This window comes from Nymphaea colorata, chromosome 12 (genome assembly GCF_008831285.2).
Source record: "Nymphaea colorata isolate Beijing-Zhang1983 chromosome 12, ASM883128v2, whole genome shotgun sequence".
NCBI lineage: Eukaryota > Viridiplantae > Streptophyta > Magnoliopsida > Nymphaeales > Nymphaeaceae > Nymphaea > Nymphaea colorata.
In genome coordinates this window covers 18,104,111-18,127,560 of record NC_045149.1, presented here as the reverse complement: position 1 = coordinate 18,127,560, position 23,450 = coordinate 18,104,111, and the positions used below count along the sequence as shown (strand labels likewise).

General features: G+C 39.8%; 3 protein-coding genes across 6 annotated transcripts; all 3 read left to right on the top strand.

The window, feature by feature from the left end:
- The first annotated feature begins 2,852 nt into the window (after positions 1-2,852).
- LOC116266369 (protein LUTEIN DEFICIENT 5, chloroplastic) lies at positions 2,853-9,042 on the top strand. The gene is made up of 15 exons (XM_031647549.2): positions 2,853-3,197; positions 3,519-3,729; positions 3,844-3,915; positions 4,007-4,117; positions 4,265-4,456; positions 4,557-4,718; positions 4,840-4,935; positions 5,017-5,118; positions 6,245-6,277; positions 6,417-6,497; positions 6,577-6,659; positions 7,421-7,552; positions 8,048-8,108; positions 8,294-8,359; positions 8,432-9,042. The coding sequence occupies exons 1-15, from the start codon at positions 2,938-2,940 to the stop codon at positions 8,597-8,599; spliced, it is 1,830 nt and encodes a 609-aa protein (XP_031503409.1). The 5' UTR covers positions 2,853-2,937; the 3' UTR covers positions 8,600-9,042.
- Positions 9,043-10,773: 1,731 nt separating this feature from the next.
- LOC116265736 (protein RDM16) lies at positions 10,774-16,952 on the top strand. Of its 4 annotated transcripts, none has more exons than XM_031646575.2 (7): positions 11,853-11,992; positions 14,023-14,112; positions 14,190-14,313; positions 14,489-14,968; positions 15,127-15,321; positions 15,414-15,577; positions 15,671-16,952. In XM_031646575.2, the coding sequence occupies exons 2-7, from the start codon at positions 14,063-14,065 to the stop codon at positions 16,539-16,541; spliced, it is 1,884 nt and encodes a 627-aa protein (XP_031502435.1). In that variant the 5' UTR covers positions 11,853-11,992; positions 14,023-14,062; the 3' UTR covers positions 16,542-16,952. The 4 variants fall into 4 exon arrangements, with proteins under 4 accessions (XP_031502432.1, XP_031502435.1, XP_031502436.1 ...); XM_031646576.2 differs by having other exon boundaries at positions 14,000-14,112; XM_031646572.2 differs by having other exon boundaries at positions 10,774-11,992; positions 14,023-14,313.
- Positions 16,953-18,124: 1,172 nt separating this feature from the next.
- LOC116265461 (protein FAR1-RELATED SEQUENCE 5-like) lies at positions 18,125-21,989 on the top strand. The gene is made up of 2 exons (XM_031646055.2): positions 18,125-18,536; positions 19,840-21,989. The coding sequence occupies exons 1-2, from the start codon at positions 18,480-18,482 to the stop codon at positions 20,608-20,610; spliced, it is 828 nt and encodes a 275-aa protein (XP_031501915.1). The 5' UTR covers positions 18,125-18,479; the 3' UTR covers positions 20,611-21,989.
- The last annotated feature ends 1,461 nt before the right edge of the window (positions 21,990-23,450 follow it).

Genomic DNA, 23,450 nt, shown 5'->3' with positions numbered 1-23,450 from the left:
CATTTTAAATCATTCAATCAAACATTCAATCAAAACTTTAATTATAGTAGAAAAGTACCTGAATTTCGCTATTATGTCTATGCGGCACACGTACGGTCTCTCTCAAATGAAAAAGAAATAACCCTAGAAACTAATGTTTGCACGACTCCAAAGACCACTATCTTTTTGTATCAAGATTAATTACAGATTCAACCCATCAAAGAGTCTGTAATTACGTACAAGTATCTATACATTATAAAATATCACATACGATATAAAATGACGTAATATCTCAAAATACAATCACTTAACAGATATTTGCATTAAGACAGTTATAATGTCTAAAATTTCTTATTGACATATGTCGACCAACCAAATAATCCTTACAATTATCCTTCGTTTCGTTTATGTGTGTTGATTGATATCCAACATTCATCCCTCTGTTGAGTTGCTCTTTTGCTTTTTTGCTTTTTTGCTTTATATGAAGAAACAATAATCAATAATTTAAAAAACTAATAATATGATTAACACTCACATATGTATGTGTATGTGTGTGCACATTCATCCTTACATATATATATATATACATATATATATATATATATATATATAAGTCTATATCTTAATTTATATGTGTTAATTTGTAATGTTACTAATCGGGGGTGATTTTGGCTTTCTAAACCTTGCAATCAAAGTAATTAAAAGACAAGTCAAACTGCTTGCAACATATAAATTGAATCTTTAGACTCTGGGTCTCACGTTATAAGTCGTGTTGGTTCTTCTTCATGCTAACCATTATGCATGACTTGCAGATTTGGAAGTCGCATACTTTTACAAGTCTTGAACCCTTCAAATGAAGGCTACATTTTCAGTTGTTCTTTCAAGAACATTACTAACATCACTATCATGCTTAATACCTAAATATTGTTCCCTGATTCATTTTTGAAGATTATAAAAATTAATGTTGTTTATATTTATGTTGCCCCATGTTAACTTAACCACATTGTGCTGGCCTTTGCAATATAATCGTGTAGGGGATGTTGTTAAATTGATTGGATTCAGATCAGATATTGGATTGAACCACTTTAAAAACTATACATATAGCATGCAATTAAGAAATCAGCTGAAATTAGGATTTAGGAAATGACATATAATTATATTTGGATTTGGATTTGGTTTTGAATAAATATCCAATCAGATTTAGATTTAAATTCTGATTCAGGTAAATATCATGTATCTAATATCCACAGGGTTTGAAAGCAAGTCATTAACATATGATAATGCTGTCCAGATTTGGTTGATTATTTAGAAGCTGGATCCTGATGTAAATTAAAGTTTGATGTAAATTTGAAAACCAAATTTTAATATGATATAGATTTTCTTATTTATAATTGAATCCAAATTGGAATTGGAATATATGAACATTTGATATAGTAAATTGTATATCTTGTTTGAATATTGATGTTAACCTGAAATTTGATGAGAATGTCGACGTGGTTATGTGGCGCAACACCAGTTCAACCCACGTATGCTTGGAGCTTCTGCTTTTGTTTGGGTGGTAGGATATAAGTCTTGTTACTTGGGCATGGGCTTGGCCCGATTAAATTAAAAAATATATTTTAATATAAATATAATAAATCATAATAAAATATTATAATTATATATAAAAATTAATAAATTAAATATTTAAAAAATATCAGGTCCACTCGAATTGACTCGATAAATTATCGGGTTGGCTTGGTGCCATTTTTTTGGGGCCCGAGCCAGAGTCTAGCCGGGTACTTGGTACCCACCAACGTCCCCACCCAGTGCCCAGACTTAGTGAGAGAACCAAAAGATTAGAAAACTTTGTTCGAACTTTAGAAATCAAGAAATTCTTTTCGAGCATGGGGCCAAATGAATACTCAATTGGAAGATGGCTAAGAGGACATGGAGGCCACTTTGTAGTAAAATGAATCTACTTCCTATATTTACTAATCTATAGGTCAACTTCAATTGGCATTATCACTTGCCAATCATTCGGAACAGTAATAGCACATCTTTTTAGTTCGTGTAAGAAAAAATGAGTTATTTCGATAAGTTGATCAATTTATTGGGCTGAAACTTTTGATTTAAGTGAACTTGGAACAGAACAAAGAAATAAATCAGGAGAGGAGTTATGGATCTTGTTTTGGATCTGAACTGGTTCCAAGCGATTTATCTGTTTTCTGCTTTGATGGTTCAAATGCAAGGTCCGTTTTGAACGGATTATATATCCAAATAAGACAGATCCATTTCCAGCTTATGAACATGTATGTATAAATAGATGAGATGATGAATACAGATGGCTGTGACGATGAAAAAAATGTATCAAGGCATTCGGAGAGGAGATTACCTGCTCCCCCATCACACAATAGCCATACGGTTTGACGGATAGTCCTTAGAATATCATAATCTAGTCCAGGTTTGTTTGCATATTTGGACGTCGGATCTAGATATGAAAAATCAAAGTTGGATTTCGATAGCGGTTGAGTTGTGAATGTGAAAACCGGATCCTGATATGGAGTGAGGTTTTCTTTAGTTATATTTGAATGCAAATTGAAATTTGAATGTATAAGCATTTCATAAATCGAAAATGGTACGTCTTATTCATGTACAGTCAGTTGATATTTCTATAAAATTTCATTCGAAGTGAATTTTTTGGGTGTTATGAATTAGAAAATCTTATTTTAAAATGGAAAATCTTAAAACTTGAAATGGAGGGATCCAGTTGCCACGACCCGGTCCGGCAATTTGTCCTTCGGAATCCGATAGTGAAGACTCATCGACCCGAACCGAAACCACGGTCGGTGCATTCTTTTAAGCAGACGCTAAAGGGAGGGAGATAAGGCAAAGGGAACGTTAGAGAAACGGAGAGCGAGCGCGCGAACACGAGGGCTGATCTGAAGTGACGGCAGAGCCTGCTGGGGGTTCCCCGCCATGGCTGCCTCCACCTTATCCACCTTGCAACTTTCCTCTCTCCCGAACTACCTCTCGTCCAAACCATCGAAATGTCGTTTCAGTTCGCTGCCGAGAAGTGGCTGTAAGCAGAACTCGGTGCCCGTGGTCTGCTCCTCTAATGGGAGACCGCAGAAGAGCGACGGTGGCGTGAAGCGCGTGGATCGGTTGTTAGAGGAAAGACGCTGGGAGGATCTGTCCTCTCGGATTGCCTCCGGCGAGTTCACCGTCCGGAAATCGAGGTACCCTTTTCTTCCTTGGGCTTGATGGTGGTGATTGGCAAAAAGCGTTACTTTATAGATATTCCCAAGGAAGAGTGGTTCCTTTTTGGTTATTATGATGGAATGTGGGTTGAACTTGTTCTGTTTGGACCGTTAAGGATCTGCTTCCCGGCCATCTTTTTGTGTATTCTCAGTCGGGTAGTTTCTGTTTGGATTGTTGGAAATGGTTTTGGGCTCTAGGAGTGTCTCTTTATTGCTATAATAATCTCTACTTTTATGGGGTTATTTTCCTTTTGTGTGAATCACGATTGAAGTGTTTCTGTTTGGATTTGGTGGGGAAAGGCGGTTTTCGGAGTTGAGGAAGACGCTGGAGAAATTTGGCGGCCCTGGCCGTTTTCTAGGGGATGTTGTATTGAAGCTCATTGACGACGATTCTGGAATACCGGAGGCACGAGGATCGGTCCAGAGCATTAGGAATCAGCCGTTCTTTATTCCTCTTTATACATTGTTTCTGACTTATGGTGGGATTTTCAGATTGGTGTTTGGTCCCAAGGTGCGTGCTCCTTCTCTATATTGTATAGCTTTTCCGATTCTTTTTCATTTAGTCATTTGGTTAAAGGACTTGGTTAAGTGATTGTTTTGATTCTTATTTTTTTTTCTCCTGCAGTCATTTATAATAGTCTCTGACCCTGCCATTGCTAAACATATATTGCGGGATAATGCCAAGGCTTACTCGAAGGTAGCAGATTTAGTGTGTTTGCCCTTTTTTCATTAAGAACTTCCTTTGATCGTGAACTACTTGTTTTGCTGAAAAACGAACAGTTGTTCAGGGTATATTGGGAGAGATTCTTGACTTTGTCATGGGTAAAGGGCTAATACCAGCTGATGGAGAGATATGGCGGGTTAGAAGACGGGCAATTGTCCCAGCATTGCATAAGAAGGTTGTTTGGGAAATTTATTCCTGTTCTGTTGTTTCTTTTGGGAGTTTCTTCATGCATTTGCTGGGGAAGAAATTTACATAGTAATGTAGCATAAATAATCAATTTATGTTTCTTCTTAAGATCATTATTTTTCTCTGGCATGAGTAGTATGTCGAAGCAATGATCGGCCTTTTTGCACAAGCTTCAGACAGGCTCTGTCAGAAGCTAGATGCTGCTGCTCAAGATGGAGAGGATGCAGAAATGGAATCACTTTTCTCCAGGTTAACGCTAGATATCATTGGGAAGGCGGTGTTTAATTATGACTTTGATTCTTTAACTAATGATACTGGGATTGTGGAGGTAATTTTTCCTTCACGGTAACCTACACTGTACTTATGCTCAGTTTTCGTCCTTTGCACTTTCAGTTCTGATGGACTCATCCTGTACTTTGTGTGTTCAGGCAGTTTATACTGTTTTACGTGAAGCAGAGAAACGAAGCATTGCTGTTGTACCATATTGGAAAATACCAATATGGAAAGACGTGTCACCTTATCTTAGGAAGGTTACAGCAGCACTCGCATTGATAAATGACACTCTTGATGACCTTATTGCTATATGCAAGGTAACATAAAGATTCTTTTGAATATAAAATTCCCCTGGTTGAGTTGGAAGCTCCTTTATAAGTACTAAACCATTGAATTCATGCCTACTGCATTGGCTTTTTGCTTTTTGTATATTCCTAGAGAATGGTAGAAAATGAGGAGAAAGAGTTCCACGAGGAGTACATGAATGAACAGGACCCTAGCATTCTGCATTTCCTATTGGCATCGGGAGATGATGTATGATTATCCTCTGCTTAAGTTGTCTTCGTGTTTATCTTACCATGTTTTGAATAGAGCTCACTGTGCCATCATGTGTAGGTCTCCAGCAAGCAACTTCGTGATGACTTGATGACCATGCTTATTGCTGGGCATGAGACATCCGCTGCAGTCTTGACTTGGACATTTTATCTTCTATCTAAAGTAAACTTTCCCTTTATTGTGCATTCTTGTTCTTATTGTCTGGAAGAGGTTTTCTGGAAGCTTTCATACAAGTAAAGCAGACTACAGCCAAACTTATCAAACTTAGCTTTAAGTTTTTAAACTTAATTTCTCGTGCATGATGGACAAGAAATAGCTTCACAATAGGATGTCTGTTACAAACTGTGATCTTAATTGTAGTTGAGCCTTTGAATGGATCCGAAGACCTTTTGCAATTATCTTGTAGCCAATTTCTGAGCTTTTTATGTTATAGATTGGTGTTATCACATGGGTGCTGGTATGGGTACGGCAGTGCAGATATGGGCACACCATTGTTGAAAATTATAGGTACTACTGGGGTATGGAGTGTGTGTGTGTGTGTGTGTATATATATATAGTAGTTTACAAAAATGATCAAAACTAAAGAAAAAGGGTAGAAAATATAAAATATAGGTGGAAGGGAAAAATCAAATCTGCAAAGGTAAAGTTTGAAAACATAAATTTAAAACATAAATTTAAGTTTTAAAATGCAGCTATATCCAGCTGTACCCATGTACCCGTGTACTAACATGGGTACTTGCACAAATGTCACGTACCTGTGTGAGTAGTTTTCCTCTCCTCAAGTTTGGGAACAGGCCTGTGTTATTAAGAAGTAAAATAATGAACTTATTTAGGTTTTTTTTCATAATTTTTTTGGACTAAAAAATTAAGTTGTCCCATTGTACAACTGTAGATTGTGACCTAACCATGTCTGTCTATAGCACTGATGCTTGTATTGTTACATATTGGGACTTACATATAGGTGCCTGACTAGGAAGTAGTTGTGAGGAAATATATTATTTCAAGATACAGGAACCATAACAAGAACATAGAAATGAACTAGGAAATTGAAAAGAGTACATTGAAGGAGAATTACGATAAAGTGAACAGTAAGCTAGACAGAACTAAGTGCTTTGTTTATTGAACTGTGAAAAGCTAAAGCCTTTTCAATCTTGAAGTTGAATAACACATGCAACTTGTCAACAGTATGTATTTTATGACCTACATACAATTGGCACGTAGACATGCATATAAGCAATGGAAACCAAATTTATGTTTTTGATAATTTGGCACTTTTTCATATCTACAGGAGCCTAATGTCATGACCAAGCTTCAGACTGAGGTTAGTTATTTTATTTCCCTAAACACGGTTATGCAATTGGGATGTAGTGTAGAGATGAGTTGAATCCACTCATTTATCTTCCCTGCTATTTGTGATTTTCTTTTTCTGATATTTTTCAGTTGTGCATTCTGACCTGCAGGTCGACTGTGTATTGGGGGATCGCTTTCCAACTATAGAAGACATTCAAAACCTGAAGTATACAACTCGAGTTGTCAATGAGGTTATATTTCTGGGATGTAGCAAAACTGTACTTATCACTTGTGTGCTTTGACCTGACACTTTTTTGCTTGGTCCTGTAGTCGATGAGACTGTATCCACAGCCACCAGTGTTGATACGTCGTACACTTGAGGATGATGAAATTGGAGACTATCAAATCAAGAGGTTGGTTGTGAACAGAATCTGCAAATCATTTAGCATTCATTATCTGCAGAGCAAAAATTTTTAGTTATTAATTGCACCATTGATAATGTATTGCTGGTATTCTTCTGAAATGCGTAGATTGAACATTTATAAAAAATGATAAAAATCTTTTGTGGAGGTTATAAACATATTTGGCTGGACAGCCTGGACGATATGTCAGCTAAACAACATCTACAAACTGTAGTAAAATCTGCACATGATATGAGCTGCCTTTGAACAAAATAGAAAAATTTCATAAAGTATGCTTGTTCACCTACCTGGTTGGCAGGGCACCTTTCATGCTGTTATTTTTTTATTGTACATTTTAGGAAATGACAACTTGAACCATGCTTCTTTAATAAACATTGTCAACCTTGTTTGTTAAGTATCTAAGCTTATGCTAGTACTTCGTAGAATTTGCTATCTGGTCGAAAAGTGTTTGGCTGCATTCAAGGCCTCTTCACTCTAGCAAGTTGACTAGAAATTTTGTAAGGAGAATTGATGTTGACGTGAATAATTAGCAACAACTGACTGTGAAAGGCTTGCATTGAGAACAAAGCATGCTAGCAGCCTATGCTTTGGAATGAATGGATTCCAGATAAAGAGAACGGAAAGAAAACACCTCTTGTTTAACAAGGAAAATGTAGTGTATGTAGTTAGTTGAATACTTATTCAACCATTGATACCTACATTGTTCATCTTGTGTTTGATTGCTTCATGTATTTGTTCATTCTTGTTGGCAGGGGGGAGGACATCTTCATTTCTGTTTGGAATCTTCATCGTTCTCCTCATATTTGGATTGAAGCGGAGAAGTTCAATCCTGAACGATGGCCTCTTGATGGTCCAAATCCAAATGAGGTCAATCAAAACTTCAGGTTGCTTCCTCTTTTTGCAACTATAGATCATTGCAAAGCTAGGCAATGATGACTATAAATACTATTATCTAGAAATGCTTTACAAGATATGTAGATCAAAATATCAATTTTTTTGGTCATAGTCGTGTCTTCAAATTTTTTTCTAATGAAAGATTGATGTCTTACTCCATTGATTCGAGAGAACAAGAGAACAATAGCCTGACTATAACTTTTAAAGTTTACCGGAAAAAATAGTGTTTCATGTATTCATTTACACCTCCCTCTCTTTCTCTCTCTTCCTGTCTACATGTCTGCATCAGACAGTCACTTTCAGTAATTTTCTGTAGTACTGGAAAACCAATGATTTAATTGAAAAGATATCGATCTTCAAAAGGAAACAACAAATCTACTTTTGGGTGGTAGTATGTGTTCTGTGGTTATGCCTACATGATGTTCTGATATGCCAATAGAATATCAGGGTTTAATATATCATGCTAACGGAGTCTTTTTGTTCAGTTATTTGCCTTTTGGTGGAGGCCAACGCAAGTGCATCGGAGATGTCTTTGCATCATATGAGGTATAACCCTGAAGTAATATCCATCACATCAAGCATCATTAAATAGTCAAACTGAAATTTGGATGGGGACCCATGCTAGTGAAGATTGAGACTAGTTTATTTGCTGCACAAGTGCCTAGTCCCTGACAATCATCTGGTAAGTAGAGACGATTCATGACTTCATCGTGAGTTCTTCTTAATTCCAGGTCATTGTAGCTGTTGCCATGCTCGTGCGGAGATTCAACTTCGAGATGGCCCCTGGAGCACCTCCTGTAATAACATCATTTGCTTGAAATTCCTTCCATGTACCTATTCCAGGTATATGACCGTTCTGTTCCATGCAGGTGGAGATGACAACTGGGGCAACCATTCATACTACTGAGGGACTGAAGATGACTGTCACGCGTAGGCCAAAACCCCCTGTAATACCTTCCTTGGAGCTGCGAACACTGACTGTGGGCCCGGATCTAACTGAAATGCCTCGTCCAGATAAACCTGCATCTGTTGGTTGATGTGCAAGCAACAGGGACTTACAGTTCATGTGCAGGTCATGGTTCAAGATGAAAAATGGTGATGTACGAGTCCTAAATGAGAGCTCCAGAGCTCCATCTTATGCGTAACTTAGATTGAGCAGTGAGTAGCTTTGGACTGTTGGTTGGAGAGGGACAGTCTACATACTTCCCTTTTAACTCCTGCAAGCCAGTTGCAGAAGAACAGGATCGAGATGTACCGAGCATCTGTTCCTGTGTGTACCATGCTTCCAACCTTCGTGAAGTGCCCCTCTCTCTCTCTCTCTCTCTCTCTCTCTCTCTCTCTCTCTCTCTTTGTGGAATAGATTGTGTACAAAAAAAAAAGAGCACCATATGGATACCCAGTTCACTAAGATGTACAAGTTTTTCCAGTGTGCACCCGCATAAAAATTATTGTCACGTAACGGCCACTGCAAAGTTGATCAGTTCACGGTATCTTTGTGGTTTCATTTGGACTGAGAATATCTCTGATATTAACATATTAAGAGGCACATTTTCCAGTCCTGTATATTACGTGGTTGACATGTAGATCTCTAATTGGTTTATCCCCAATTTATCCTGCGTTCCCCTTGTAGTAGTAGCAGGATTGAGACCTACGTGACGCATAAAAGCGATGCATGAAAAAAATATTGAACATTTGCGAAGCCAATGTAATCCTGATAATTCATGGTTCCTTCAGTATGTCGCCTTCCTTTTGCAATGTTTCTCTTAACACACTTATTCCTATCGCATTTTCATGATTTGTATGCAATATTTTTCAGTAATTTTCATGAGGAACAGAATAGGCCGGAGGGATCCCCTTTTATCAAGGCTGCAGCCGATGCATTTCATCCGGCAGTTCTTTTTGTGCATGCGCTCTGATCCACACATTGGGGTGCATGTTGCCGGAGGCCAGTGGAATCCAATAATCATCCAACTGGCAAAAAAATCTAGAATCTGTGTCTCTACTCCAGCTTTTTTGATAAATTCATTCGCAGCAACACAGGGGCGGAGTCAGGATTTTTTTTAAGGGCGGGTCGACTGTCTAACCTTTGGATTCGGGGAGGATCAAATTGAATTCAGATATAAAAAATACGTAGCGTAATTAAAATTTTTTGTTTTTTTCAATGTAATTTTTTTTTTCATTGGTCAGGATAGGGTCATGGCCTAGCAGGCCTTCCCCTCCCTCTGCTCCTGGAGCAGCACAGGGCCCTCCCCTCCCTCGGCCCCTGGCTCAACACATGAGCCATCAACATGTTTCTGAACATCTTGGCTCATCATAACTGGTTCGAGCTTGGTTCTGTGCAGAAGAAGATAGTTACCTCTGTTCAACTTTACCGAGTCCAATGCAGCGATGGCGTTCCACTGTGTGACAGAATTAGAGGACGCCATGGACGGTAGAACAAGATGATTATCAGAGCTCTCGCTAGAGGGGGGCTTCGGCACCATTTAAAATTATGCTAACTCATTAAAACATATTGACATGAAACTTGGTGTTCAATGAGATTGGAGAAGAGCTTTCAACTATGAAATTACATGCAAGACTAAGCATTGTGGATTAAGTGGAACAGATACTCAATGAAAGGCAATAAGTTCAAATTGAACTGTTCTCCAGTTGGACCACGGTTGCCCGAGGAACTGAAAAACACAAGGTTATACGGTACAGAGAAGTGTTTGTAAGCCTTTTTTATAGTTGGGGTTAAGGATGTCAGCAGATTGGATCTGATGTAAACTTTACCATTTCCCCCTTTTTTGGATATCTATATATTCGGATTAGAATTCATATTTGAATTTGGATGATGAAAAATCTTATATCATATTTGAAGCCGAAATCCGAATTCATAATCTGAATCTGATTTTTAGATTTACGTTTAAATTCGAATCCAATTTTCAAACCAAATCCAAACCTTGAGTATAAGGTATTTATTTAAAGCAATATCCAATCAGAATCCAAATACAACCAATATTTACTTGAATTTCGAATGTCTAATTCAAATTTTTAATCAGATATTGAAATATTTTTTCCACGTCCAATTTGTTTTATAGCGTTAGTTCGGATTTAATTCAGATCCAATAATGTATCCAACAGCCTGATACGAGGCGCGAATCGCTTCCTCGGTTCCCAGTTTCCTCGCTTCTTTTGTCTTTCTCCCGCGGAATCTAGGGCACCTTTCTTGCTTTTTTTGCTCCATCAATCTTGCTGGCTTTCGCTTGTGGTCTGGTTAAGGGGTCGGCCCGGGGTAGGGTTTTAGCGGGAGGAGAATCATGCGGTCGGCGGAGAAGGAAGGCCGCAGAGTTCGCGACTACGACGAGAGGGAGCCCAAGGAGACCGATCGGGAGAAGAGCAGCTGGAGATCCGAGGAGGACCGCTACCGTGACAGGGAGAAGGAGAGGGAGAGGGAGCGGGGGAGGTCTGAGGACAGATATAGGGACTCTCACGAGAGTCGGCATCGCGACCGTGAGAAGAAACATCACGAGAGGGACGGCCGGTCGGAGAGAGAGAGGGACGGCCGGTCGGAGAAAGAGAGGGACGGCCGGTCGGAGAAAGAGAGGGACGGCCGGTCGGAGAAAGAGAGGGACGGTGGGGATGAGGACCGGCGGCGGGATAAGTACCGGAGTTCGGAGCGTGAGGATAAGGCCTTGCGTTCGGGTAAGGATGAGAGGATCCGTGGAGAAAAGGACGGGGAAATGCGTTCCGATCGACGGAGGTTCAGGGATTCTGTGGACCGAGAGCGGTCGGTCGGCCGCGATGGGTCTGTTGAGCGGAGAGAAAAGCATCGGGTTGCCGAGGACGAGGAAGGCGTGAAAGAGAGGGATTCCCGGTCTGGTAAGGATGGGAGGAGGCATAGGGACAAGGATGGGGAGAACCAACGGAGACATCGGCATAGGACTAAGGAGTCGGTTGATCGTGAGAGGTCAGTGGACACAGACCGTGAAGCATCTGTCGACCGTGGGAAGAAGCACCGCGATGTTGACGTTGTGTCGCAAGATAGGGCGGCCCGCTCTGCTAAAGACTATTCGGATAGAGAAGAGGATAATCGTAGTGATCGCCACTGGAAAAGCGAGTCGGTGGATCGCGAAAAGCGGTCTGAGCGTGAGGAATCCACGGAACGCCCGTCTGTGAAACGCAAGGAACAATGGGGAGATGAGAAAAATGGGAAAAGGATGAGGGTCTTGGATGAGGAGGAGAACAAGGAGGCGGCAAAGTATGTCGAAGTGAGTGCGATAGAGAAGGATGAGACTCGAGAAGAGAGGAGAAACAAGGTCGAGAAGAGGAAGTTCCAGGATCTGATTAAGGAGGATATGGAAGACGGAGCACTATCTGCTTCAGAAACCACGGCTTTTAAGGAGCCTTTGGGCAATAATCTTCCAGCAAAGGGCAGCCATTTGGCTAATGTAAGTTGAATTCCGGGCTGCGCGTCACATTTTAAAATATTATATTCTGGAACTATAAGTTGATACGATGCTTCTATTTTTGGCATTAGCTGAAGACCGTTGAACTGCTCGTTATCCTTTTTGGCTTCACTTGTAGATTCTTGCCCCAATGCTTGTGTGCTTGGCTCGTTACCCTATTCCAACGAGTAAACTGTTTTCCAATGTCTAGCCAAAACTTGAAGCACTGAAGTTGCTGAAACTAGAGATCTTATTTGGAAGTAGCTCTCGTTAACTGGTCCTTAGCGGCTGTTGACTGCCGAAATGACTATTGGAATCAAGACCAGACTTCTGATTTATAACGAGTGGGACCCAACCATCTTGGTGTCTCACTCAACCTCCACCTGTTTCCTACTATCTAAGACAATAGATCCATCCCATACCCGAATCGTCTTATGCCTTGTCAATCATATTAAATTTATGAAATAACTGACAAGGAGTGCACCAAAGGAGCTAATGAGTAATCATTGATGCAAAAAGGATTTTCCACTATCACCTGAGCAATGAGCATTAATTTTACATGCCTGGTGCATTCTCCTGAACTTCTCAATTTTTCATTCTTACATTTTGGTTGATCATGTTCATACTCAAAAAATTTATTAGGTTATGCCTCATTCATATTCAATTAACCAAAACCATATCATTACGAGGATGTCCTGTCCTATGTCACTCAAAATCGTCATTGTTCAAAGGTTTTTTTTTTTGTTTTACCTTTCTTTATCTAGAGAAACATTGATGAAGGTAGAGTGGACAAAGTGAAGCATTTTAGTTGTGTATAATTAGTATAATTTTTGATCTGTTAACTATTAAATTTGTTGGGGTAAAAATTTAAGCAATCATAGGTAGAAGTAGAACCCGAGGTATGATTTTGAACCATAAGGCCTTTTCTGGTATGGATTTCTTTTAGCCTCATCACTGTTTTCATGAGTATGTTTGTATCAGTTGCTGCTCACTTATTGATCAAGCTGAGTGGTGGAGGGCCTGGAGGCTAGTAATGAACTGTGAGATGGTAAATAGTTAATCATCCATATATTTATAAAAAACAACTCATATTACTGATAAACAAGTCCAAATGAGTACATCAAATATTAACATGTTTATGATGTTTTCAGCTCGTCAATTCTGAAACATAGATAAGGACCGTCTGTATCTTATAATCACTTCTGCTGATGATGGAGCATTCATCATGAATACTCTAAGTTTGCTATTGCCTTAAGTTATCACTCTTTAATTTTCCATGTAAAGTCGCATGTCTTCTAAATATAATGTGCTCGCGTAGCTGATTGTGGCCGTGCACCTTGATGATACATGCATGTGTACAGGATCTGGACAGCACCTTTTAAGATGGAAATTTTTAACATATTTTAGCGTTTGATAATTCTTGAAATTTAAGAGGGGTTGTAACAGGAAATGATTTGAAACATTGAAATATCGGAAACCATTTGTTATTATAAAATTCAAGGGAACACTTCTGATGTTCTATCTCAACCAATTCTTTTTGAAGTTGAAAATCATGTCCATATCATATGTTATTAGTATCCACAAGTTTCCATGACATGGATTTGAAGTAGCTTATAATTTCTATAGTCTATGTTTTATCTTTTAGCTTCATAAGTACCTATTTTGTTTCTATGTTCCTCCTTGACGCTTCCCTCTTGTTACTTGCAATTATCACTTTTACTTTGATCCCCTTGCTTGTTGGTACTCCAGCAACTGTAGTTTCTCTGAAATGCCATATCATGGGAATCTCTTGTTTGTTTTTTTCGCCTCTTTAAGTATGTACTGGCTTCTTCTAAGTTTTTTCTTGCATCATGTGAGGTTATCTCTGCTGCTGTTATTTGGACAATGATCTGCAAGTTTGCCTGCTTCCAAGGACACTATATTTTTCCTGTCTTGACAACTTCTTCTTTTCAAGTTCATGTGCTTGCTTATTGAATCTGGGCAATCCTTCATCTTTAAGTTCTCTGACAGGCAGACCCTTGTAACCTTCACAGGGTGTTGAAACACAATCAATGACTTCAACTGGTATGCCAAATGATATGCCTGAATCCTCTACTGGCTTTAATCATCCATCCACCTCAAAGGTATCCCCCATTTCTACAACCCATGAAAATATGGGAGTTAGTATTACCAGATCTCATGAGGTTCCTGGAAAATCCAGTACAGATGGGACAACTTCAGCAGCTGGAAAAAGTGGAAGTCTGTCTCTTGATGCTTTAGCGAAAGCCAAGAAGGCTTTACAGATTCAAAAGGAGTTGTCGGAGAAGTTGAAGAAATTGCCTCAAGTGAGTCACTTTTTTCCACTGTTTTTTTCTTAATATTTAATTGAAAAATTTTATGGATGTGGCATATGACGGATTGACTTGCGTAGTTTTTGTGGCATTATAACTAGTATATGTTATTATTATTATTATTTTTTTTTGAAGATCATTGATTGATGTTCTTTTGTTGATTTTGTAGCTCAATAAAACTTCTAGCTTGAGCACAGCTACTGGTCCACAGACAGGGTTAGGTAAAGGAGCAGCTAATGTTACAACATCCAGCGTGAGTACACATGCCTCTTCAGCATCCACAAATGCCGCACAGGTTACCCATAGTCAGAGTTCAGCAAGCACCTCGACTTTGCCTGTGACTGCTCATACTTCTCTGAAGCCAATGGGAGGTGGTGCAGATGCACCCAGTCTTCTTGGGCTCCCAAATGTGGCAAACATGGAGGCTGTAAGACGAGCGCAGGAGCTTGCAGCAAAGATGGGATTCCGGCAAGATCCTGAGTTTGGTCCTCTGCTGAATTTGTTCCCTGGGCAGATATCAGTTAATATAACTGCTCAGCAGAAACCGGCCAAGGCTCCTGTTCTGCGCCTGGATGCTCAAGGAAGAGAAGTAGATGAACATGGAAATGTCATAAATTTGCCAAAACTGACTAATCTTAGTACCTTGAAGGTTTGGCTTTGAATTCTGTGGTGCTTCATGCTTTTCCTTTTTGTCTTGCCTTTTAGTTTCAGAAGTGGGGAAAGGTTGGAAGGTTGCAGAACAATCTTAGCCACTATTTTGCATGCCTAAATTTTCCTGACCTTCCTCTTCTGGTGTATGATTACCAGGTTAACATAAACAAGCAGAAAAAAGAAGCATTTCAAATTATCAGGCCTGATTTAGATGCTGATGCAATGTCTAACCCATTTTATGATGAAAGGATGGGTATTAATAAAACAAAGCTTCTGCGACCTAAGAGGATGAGTTTCCAATTTGTTGAGGAAGGAAAATGGTCTAAGCAAGCAGAAATAATAAAATTCAAGGTACTCGATGCTTCATGCTATGTCTGTTATATGCCTTTTTCATTCCCCGTTTTATATTCACATTATTAACTGAGCATGCTGTTGTACTTTAGAGTCAATTTGGAGAAGCACAAGCTAAAGAGTTGAAAACAAAGCAAGCTCAGCTTGCTAAGGCTAAAGCAGAACTTGATATAAACCCGAATCTTATAGAGGTGTCTGAAAGGATACCAGTGAAGGAAGAGAAACCGAAGGAGCCCATTCCTGAAGCTGAGTGGTGGTAAAGTCTCTTGCCCTGTTTCCTCTTTGTTCTTGCTTGTTCTTTCTCTCTTTGCCTTGTATCGTCTAAATTTTTCTTGTTGATTTTGTGTAGGGATTTGCCTCTTTTGCGGTCTGGTACCTTTACTACTACTAATGATGATGATGATGATATACAAATTAAGAGAGAGAAGATCACCAATTACGTTGAGCATCCTCGTCCAATTGAGCCTCCAGCTGAACCTGCACCACCCCCACCACAGCCTTTAAAACTGACGAAGAAAGAACAGAAGAAACTAAGAACCCAGAGGCGTCTTGCTAAGGAAAAGGACAGGCAGGAGATGATTCGACAAGGTCTAATTGAACCACCAAAGCCAAAGGTAAAGATGAGCAACCTTATGAAAGTTCTTGGGACTGAAGCTACACAAGATCCCACGAGGTTGGAAAAGGAAATTCGTGCTGCTGCAGCTGAGCGTGAACAAGCTCATGTTGACAGAAATATTGCTCGCAAGTTGACTCCTGCTGAACGTCGTGAGAAGAAGGAAAAAAAACTGTTTGATGAAAATATGTTGGAGACAATTGTCTCTGTTTACAAGATTAATGACTTATCACACCCCCAAACTCGTTTCAAGGTTGATGTAAATGCTCAAGAAAACAGACTCACCGGCTGTGCTGTGATGACAGAAGGAATGAGTGTAGTGGTTGTTGAAGGTGGTGCCAAGCCCATCAAACGGTATGGAAAGTTGATGCTAAGGCGCATAAATTGGGCTGCTGCTGTGGTTAATGAAGATGAGAATGAAGAGAATGAGAACACCCCGATTAATCAATGTGTGCTAGTGTGGCAGGGTAGTGTTGCAAAGTCGAGTTTCAATAGGTTCATTGTTCACCAGTGCCGAACTGAAGCTGCTGCCAGGAAAGTGTTCTCTGATGCTGGGGTTGCTCATTATTGGGATCTTGCCGTAAACTTCTCTGATGAACAGATCTGAGTCGTGAGACTATATTTCATCCTAGAAACTCCTATTGTTTGCATCTAGAGGCAGTTAAGGTCCGTTTATGCCTGTATATCCGACGATCTGGAGAACCGATTCAAATTGTTTTTGCTGGTAGTACTCCTGATCTTGCAGAAGAAATAGCAAAGACTGGGAGACCTGCTGATTTTGAACAAAGTTGTTCTTGAGTTGGCCAGTATTGTTAAAAAAAAAACTCTATGATCATTTTGCACACTTGATCGGATTAATGTTGTCCTAATGATATGCCTGTATGCGAGCTTGTAGAGATCTTCTGTGTGCATTGCTCTGCCAGCGAAGTACTTCACGTGAGAATTATATGTAAGAGACCATTACTTTCTTATTTTCTGCTGTAAATTGTGTTTATTAGTACTCACAAAACTCCAGGTATCACTCTGCGCAACTTGTGTTCGTATCGTCATTTGCTTTCTCTTTCAGGAAACTTTTTGACGATAACCCAAAGAAAAATATTAAGTGTCAGATACTCCTGATACGGGAGTAACGTTTGTGGGCAACTGTTCAGTGGGAGCCGAACCTTTACTGATTGTTCCTGAACTCAAGTAGAGACTTAAGATTGAGCCCTGTGGGGTTGGGGCGTGCCCACGACGGTTTGAGGTTCAAGCCCCATGGGTGCCCAGTCTGTAACAAATCGAAGTTGAAACTGAATGATGCAGCACCTGCTCAAAGCTTTTGGAACGAGTCGTGGGATTTTTGTTTCATGGAATAAGATGTGTCCTAATACTGGTGATTAACTGTGTAAAGAAATGGAACTGCTCTAGACATCAAAAGGAAGGATGGTCTGAACAAGTGAGATTTTTAAAAGCAGAAGCTCTATGGTTCTTTTTCCGGAACCTTATACTTCGGGCTGTTGCGGGTTCTTACCTTTTTGTGAAGATCACCTGTGATTCATGTGGCAGCAGTCGAAGTGTGCCTAATGAAGCAGAACTATGAAAAGTGTGAGTATGCGTTTACTTGAACAGGTCTACGGGTTGGTCCCATCAGCCTGTTTCATATGAAGAGAGCGTACATATATTACTGAATGACTTTCATTAGACATGAAATTCTGAACTCGAACTCTCTCTTTTTGGGCAGCCTTGAATTTGAAAATGGATCTGGTTTTCCTCCGCATCTTGTCGACTAGTACCAAAGCTATCTGCATATGTGTCTCGGTAAACTAATGATATGTAAGTTTAGAGCTTCAATCTGATACCCTTTGATCTAGGATATGCAAGTAAGGATCTGACGTTAACTGAACCACGAGATTGATACAAATATCTTCGAAACCTGTTATTAACTCATTATCCTGCGTGCATGTCTAGGTTTAAGGCTTCGGACTAAGAGTAAGAGGCAGCAGATCCGAACCCGGTCAACTTCTGAATGATTTATTATTGGGAGAACTGAGAAGCGCGCTTGAACCAGATAATAAAATGTAAGTGCAGGTGAGAAATTTTTTTGATATGGATCAGATTTAGGTGGTAGTTTGAAGATGGTAGGAACAGATTGGGGTGGGATTTTAAATCCGTTGGCGCCTTAACTTATGATTCACATGTGACTTAAGAAAATACGGGGCTTGGATCGTCGAATATCATTCACGCTACTCATTACCATGGATGAAGATAAGGAGGCCCATACAGATTTGGATCCCGTGAAGTGTCCATTTGCGTCTCCAGGAGTGGGGGCCCAGGTAAATGACTGCAATGGACGTCCGGGACTCTATATATATTTAGTGAACCGTTGAGATAGGTCCGGACGCCGAAAACGCTTTGAAAAATGACACACATCGCCATTGAAGGCTAGTTCGGAGTCCGGAGGCTTCACTCCCTCCTCTCTCCATCTCACCGATCAGGACGTCTTTCCGTTGCTTTTCATATCTTTACTGAATTTTACTTCTCTCTCACTCCCTCTCTCTCTCTCTCTATGTGGCTACTTCTCCACCCGTCTCCTTGTCATTCTCATTCTTCCCAACTCTTGCAGGTAAGTGGACCTCTCTCTCTCTGTACTTTGTTGATTGATTGTTTCTGGATAGTAAATGTGTAGCCTTTGTCGCCGTCGTCAAACGCATCTGGTTGCAGTTGTGGAGATGCTTGTGTGATATTGGTCTCCCTGTATCCCATGTTCAACCCTTTAAGAATCAGGTGCATGCGTTTCTACTAAAATTCTTTTTGTCTGAAGCTGTTTACTTGCGGAAGGCGTGGATGGTAGGTGGCAGGAAAGGGGAGTTGGCATGTTTGAATAAACTAAAGTTAGGAAGTAGGGACATCCAATAGTGATAAATAGGAACATAGATGGGGTCAGATATTGATTATAGGTTGTATCTGTGGCATCTCCGGAATACAAGCAGAAGACACTTTGTGGCCCATGGTGCAGAAATTGCCAGGAAGATGGAAGCCCTCAAGGCGGCGGTAATGGCCTATGGTTCCACGCAGGACGGGCTAACTAGTAGCTATTTGGTCAAAGAACCACCACACCTATAACCCGGTCTAATCCGAAATGCTTAAGGATGTTCCGCCGGGAAAACTGTCTTCTGTGCTGGCCTGGCTTGGTAGAAACCTCGACATCCTGACGCGTCTGGCGCATAAGTTCCTCATGGGAGATGGAGAAGGGATAAACTTACAAAGTTACATAAGTAGTACGTGACTCTAAATGAATTGAATCTGTAGAGTAATCTGTATATTTTCATTAAAGAAAGGGCAACTTCAATGCCTTCGTTCTTATTCCTTTAAGTAATTGAACATATATTAGCTGAGATTTCTTTCTTCTTGGTGGCGAATCCTGCACAATTTAGACCTGTTAAGAGCTTCTTATTGCAGAATTTCACATTAGATCAAGGGTTTGACCTATGACTTCTCCTGGATTAGTGGCTTTATTGAGTGCCTATTTCAGTTACTCACTAAAACAATGGATGGTTCAAATGTGGTGATTCGGTGGTGGTGTTGCAAAAGAGTAAAGCTTCTGTACTATCTCAAAGTGCATAGCCACCAAAGTTCACTTGAGTTATTTTGTCATCGTGACAGAACCAGATGCAACACCTTCCATGACTGCTACCATAGTTATATTTGGTCCATGATGCATTTGATATCAGTATGCTTGTAGGGAAGGTTATGGTTCTTTTGTTCGTTCCTCAAATTTGGAGTTGCTTTGGGTTTAAGTTTTGACATGTTTCTTGTGCATGTAAAGGTGCCTCCGATTTCGGTTTTTGCTTCCAATAGTAATTAACTTGTGCTATGCTATTGAATTTAACTTTTCTCTCTCTTGTTCTTAATTAAATTATTCTCAGGACATGGTTAATCATCACGTGGAGATTAGTGCATTGTCTATGGTGAATGACATCAACGACCATGTTAAACGAAGTTGCCCTATGGAAGATATTACTTTGGATGGTTACGTGCCAAAAGTTGGTATGGAATTTGATGATGAAGAAACTGCCTTCCAGTTTTATAATCTGTATGCTCGTAATCTAGGATTTAGTGTTCGAATACATAACTGGAGAAAGAATAGCAAAGGTTTGCTGGTGCGGAAGGAGCTTGTGTGTTACAAGGAAGGCTACCCTAGGACACAAAAGAAACATGGAATAGTACAGATGAAGCCAAATGCAAGATGTGGTTGCCCAGCAAAGTTACATTTGAAGAGAGGGTTGAGCGGTAAATTATGTGTGGTAGAGTTTGAGCCTATTCACAACCACCCACTTGCTAGTCAAAACAAAGTTCACATGCTAAGGTCACACAGAAATGCACCAAATGCAGGTGTGGCAGACAGATCAGGTTCAACACCAAAAAAACAAGCTGGTGAACGGAAAAACTTAGCATTTTTATCAATGGATTTCAAGAACTACTTAAGAACAAAAGGCGTATGCTTACCTGCACGTGGAGATATGGGGTCTCTCATGCAATATCTAGCAACTAAATCAGCAAATGATCCTTCTTTTTTTAGTTCTGTGCAGCTAGATTCAGATGACCTTATAACAATTTTTTTTTGGGCAGATGGGAGGTCGAGGGTTGACTATGATTGTTTTGGAGATGTTTTTGTTTTGACACTACGATCACTTTAGACACTCCTACACGGCCATTCACAGTATTTATTGGTGTCAATCATCACAGGCAAGTGTTTTTGGTGCAGCACTTATATACAATCAGACAGTTGAGTCTTTTGAATGGTTGTTTCAAACCTTTGAGAAGGCTATGAAAGGCAAACAGCCAAGGGTGATTTTAACAGATCAGGTTTCACCCATGGCAAGTGCACTAGCGAATGTGTGGCCTGAAACATATCATAGGCTATGTGTGGCATATATATCAAAATGCATCCAAGCAGTTGAGCCATATATACAACAAAAATGATTTCAAGAGTGACTTTGGCGCGTGCTTGATTATGAAGATGAAGGAAGTTTTCTATCAGCATGGAAAGATATGTTGAATAAGCATGATCTTGTGGGCAATGAGTGGTTGCAAAAATTGTTTGATGTTAAAGAGAAATGGTCCTTGGCTTATGAACGAGGCAGATTTTGTGCTGACACAGAGACTACACTGAGGAGTGAAAATATGACCAACATTTTGAAAAAGTATTTGAACTCGGAGACAAATTTTTCTTGTTATTTTGAACATTATGATAGAATTGTGAAAGACCGAAGACATGCTGAGCTTCAACAAGATATTAAGACAAATCAAACAACTCCAGCCATGTTATTTTCATTTTTGTTAAGAGAAGCTGCAAGAGTATATATATACTCCAAGCATCCTTGAAAAATTCAGAGAAGAGGTATTGATGATATCTGATTGTGATGTCGATCATTTGGGTGAGGAAGGAACCCTTTCGAGGTATAAGGTTAACATGGTAGACGATGTCAAAGATTACATTGTTAATTATGACACTTAAAATAAAGCAGTTTTCTGTAGCTGCAAAAAGTTTGAGTTTATGGGCCTCCTTTGTTGCCACGCTCTGAAAATAGTCGATCGATTGAAAATCAAAGGCATTCCTGAGAAGTACATCTTGAAAAGGTGGTCAAAGGAAGCTAAAAATGGGATGGTGCAACCATTTTCATATGGAGTTGATTTCAGTTGCAGCGATAAATCCATTGTACCATTGCGTTATGGCCTCGTAAATGATGCATTGGTGAAAATTGCTGCAAGAGCCTCAGAAAGTGAGGAGACTTACAAGTACCTTGAAAGTCAGTCCATTGTCATGATGGAAGTTGTGGAGAACATGTTGGAAGGTGGTACCAGTTCTCTCCATCCAAATGCCCACGGCTTGCGACCGTAGAACTTGTAGTATTTGTTGGCACATGTGACGTTGTAAAAGTTGTGGCAGTTGGTGAAAATGATATGACAAAGCTTAGATCTCATTTTACTTCCTAATCAAATGTAGTCTGACATCGAAATCCTTGTAAAGTGATACAGTTTCTTTAAAATGTACTGTATTGTTCCTTATAATGCAACGAAATTTCAACTTCTAGTGAAAGTAAGGAGCTTGCATATAATGTCCCTTTTTCCTGCTATTCCTCGTACCCTCATGTGTCCTTCATTATTTTTGTGTACAGTTCGTTTGCAACTTTGTGTTTCTGTGAAAACAATCCTTGATAAATGCGGTTCATTAGTTTGTTATTTTCTTGGATTTCTGAAGTACACTTAACTAATCATGCGAAGTTATGTTTCATGAGGTGCTAAAGACTGCCGCTCTCCACCTTCGTACGTGTAGAGATATACAGATGTTTAAATCACCGCATTTGGTAAAAAGTAGTTTAATTTGTGATCAATTTCAACTTCTCATCATTCTGGAGTTGTCGGTGACAGGCGATATCTACTCTTTCTAATGTTTTTCCCTTTTTACTGACAGGCAATATTCTCACTTCGTCAGTGCTTTGTTTCATGGTCTTTGCTCTTCGTTTCTTATTCACATATAACTATTATTTTCTTCTCCATTGAAGTGCAAATAGTTGTCATGAGCTACCATCTTAGTTTCTTTATACGTAGATAGCATAAAGCTTTGCCTTGAATCTGGACTGGATCTTCTGGAGTGGAAATTGAAACGTGTCTTAGGAGGTTGGATCAGTCTCAGATCGTCAGCTTGTTGCTTATTACTTTGACAAAGGTTTTAGATTTACAGTTTGGACGAAAGTGGGCAGTTACGGTAGAAGGGGTTGGTGCGGGTAAGACGGGTCTGTTCCTGTTGGCATCATTCACGGTTTGATTCTCATGGTCATCATCTTTGTAGCAGCTGAAGCAAGATGTACTTGCTGTGACTGATGTTATGCATGATCCAAGGAGGTTTACCATTTACTGTAAGAGGATCCAGACCTGGGTTTCCTTTTGCCTCATTTGAACCAAGAGACTTCAGTTTCTTGGCATTTGTTTCTATTTTCATTCGTGGTCCAGTTATTTGCTTCATTAGCTGTTGTAAATCCGCTTGTGTCGTACCATCAGCACTTCAGAAGTTTTGAAATGTCTCCTGCAGTATGGCTGCTTCTGTTGTGCGAAGTATTTAAGATTGGGCCTGACATCCTCGGTTTAAACCATCTGATCAAGACCCTTCTCCTTGGAGATTAATCTTGGTGCTTAATGTTTGCTTCTTTCTTTCAAAGATTCCGTTTCACTCTTCCGGATCCTCATCTTCTTTTATTCCAATTCCACTAACCACAGAGGCCATGTGAAGTAATTGGCTTCCAGTAAAAGCAGCTTTGCCCAAGCTTCTTCTTCTTCTGTTTTCTTCTAGACATTGAAAATAATCACATTTTCATGACGTCAAATTTTGAAATGCCAATAAAGAACTTCTATGGATCATGGACATGAGACGTTGGTTCATGGACATGAACTTTGATGTTTTACAATTTTAACTCTAAGTGCTCCCGTATATAAGCCTGTGGCAAGATTTTAATCCCAACTTCCCAGAAAGTGCCAA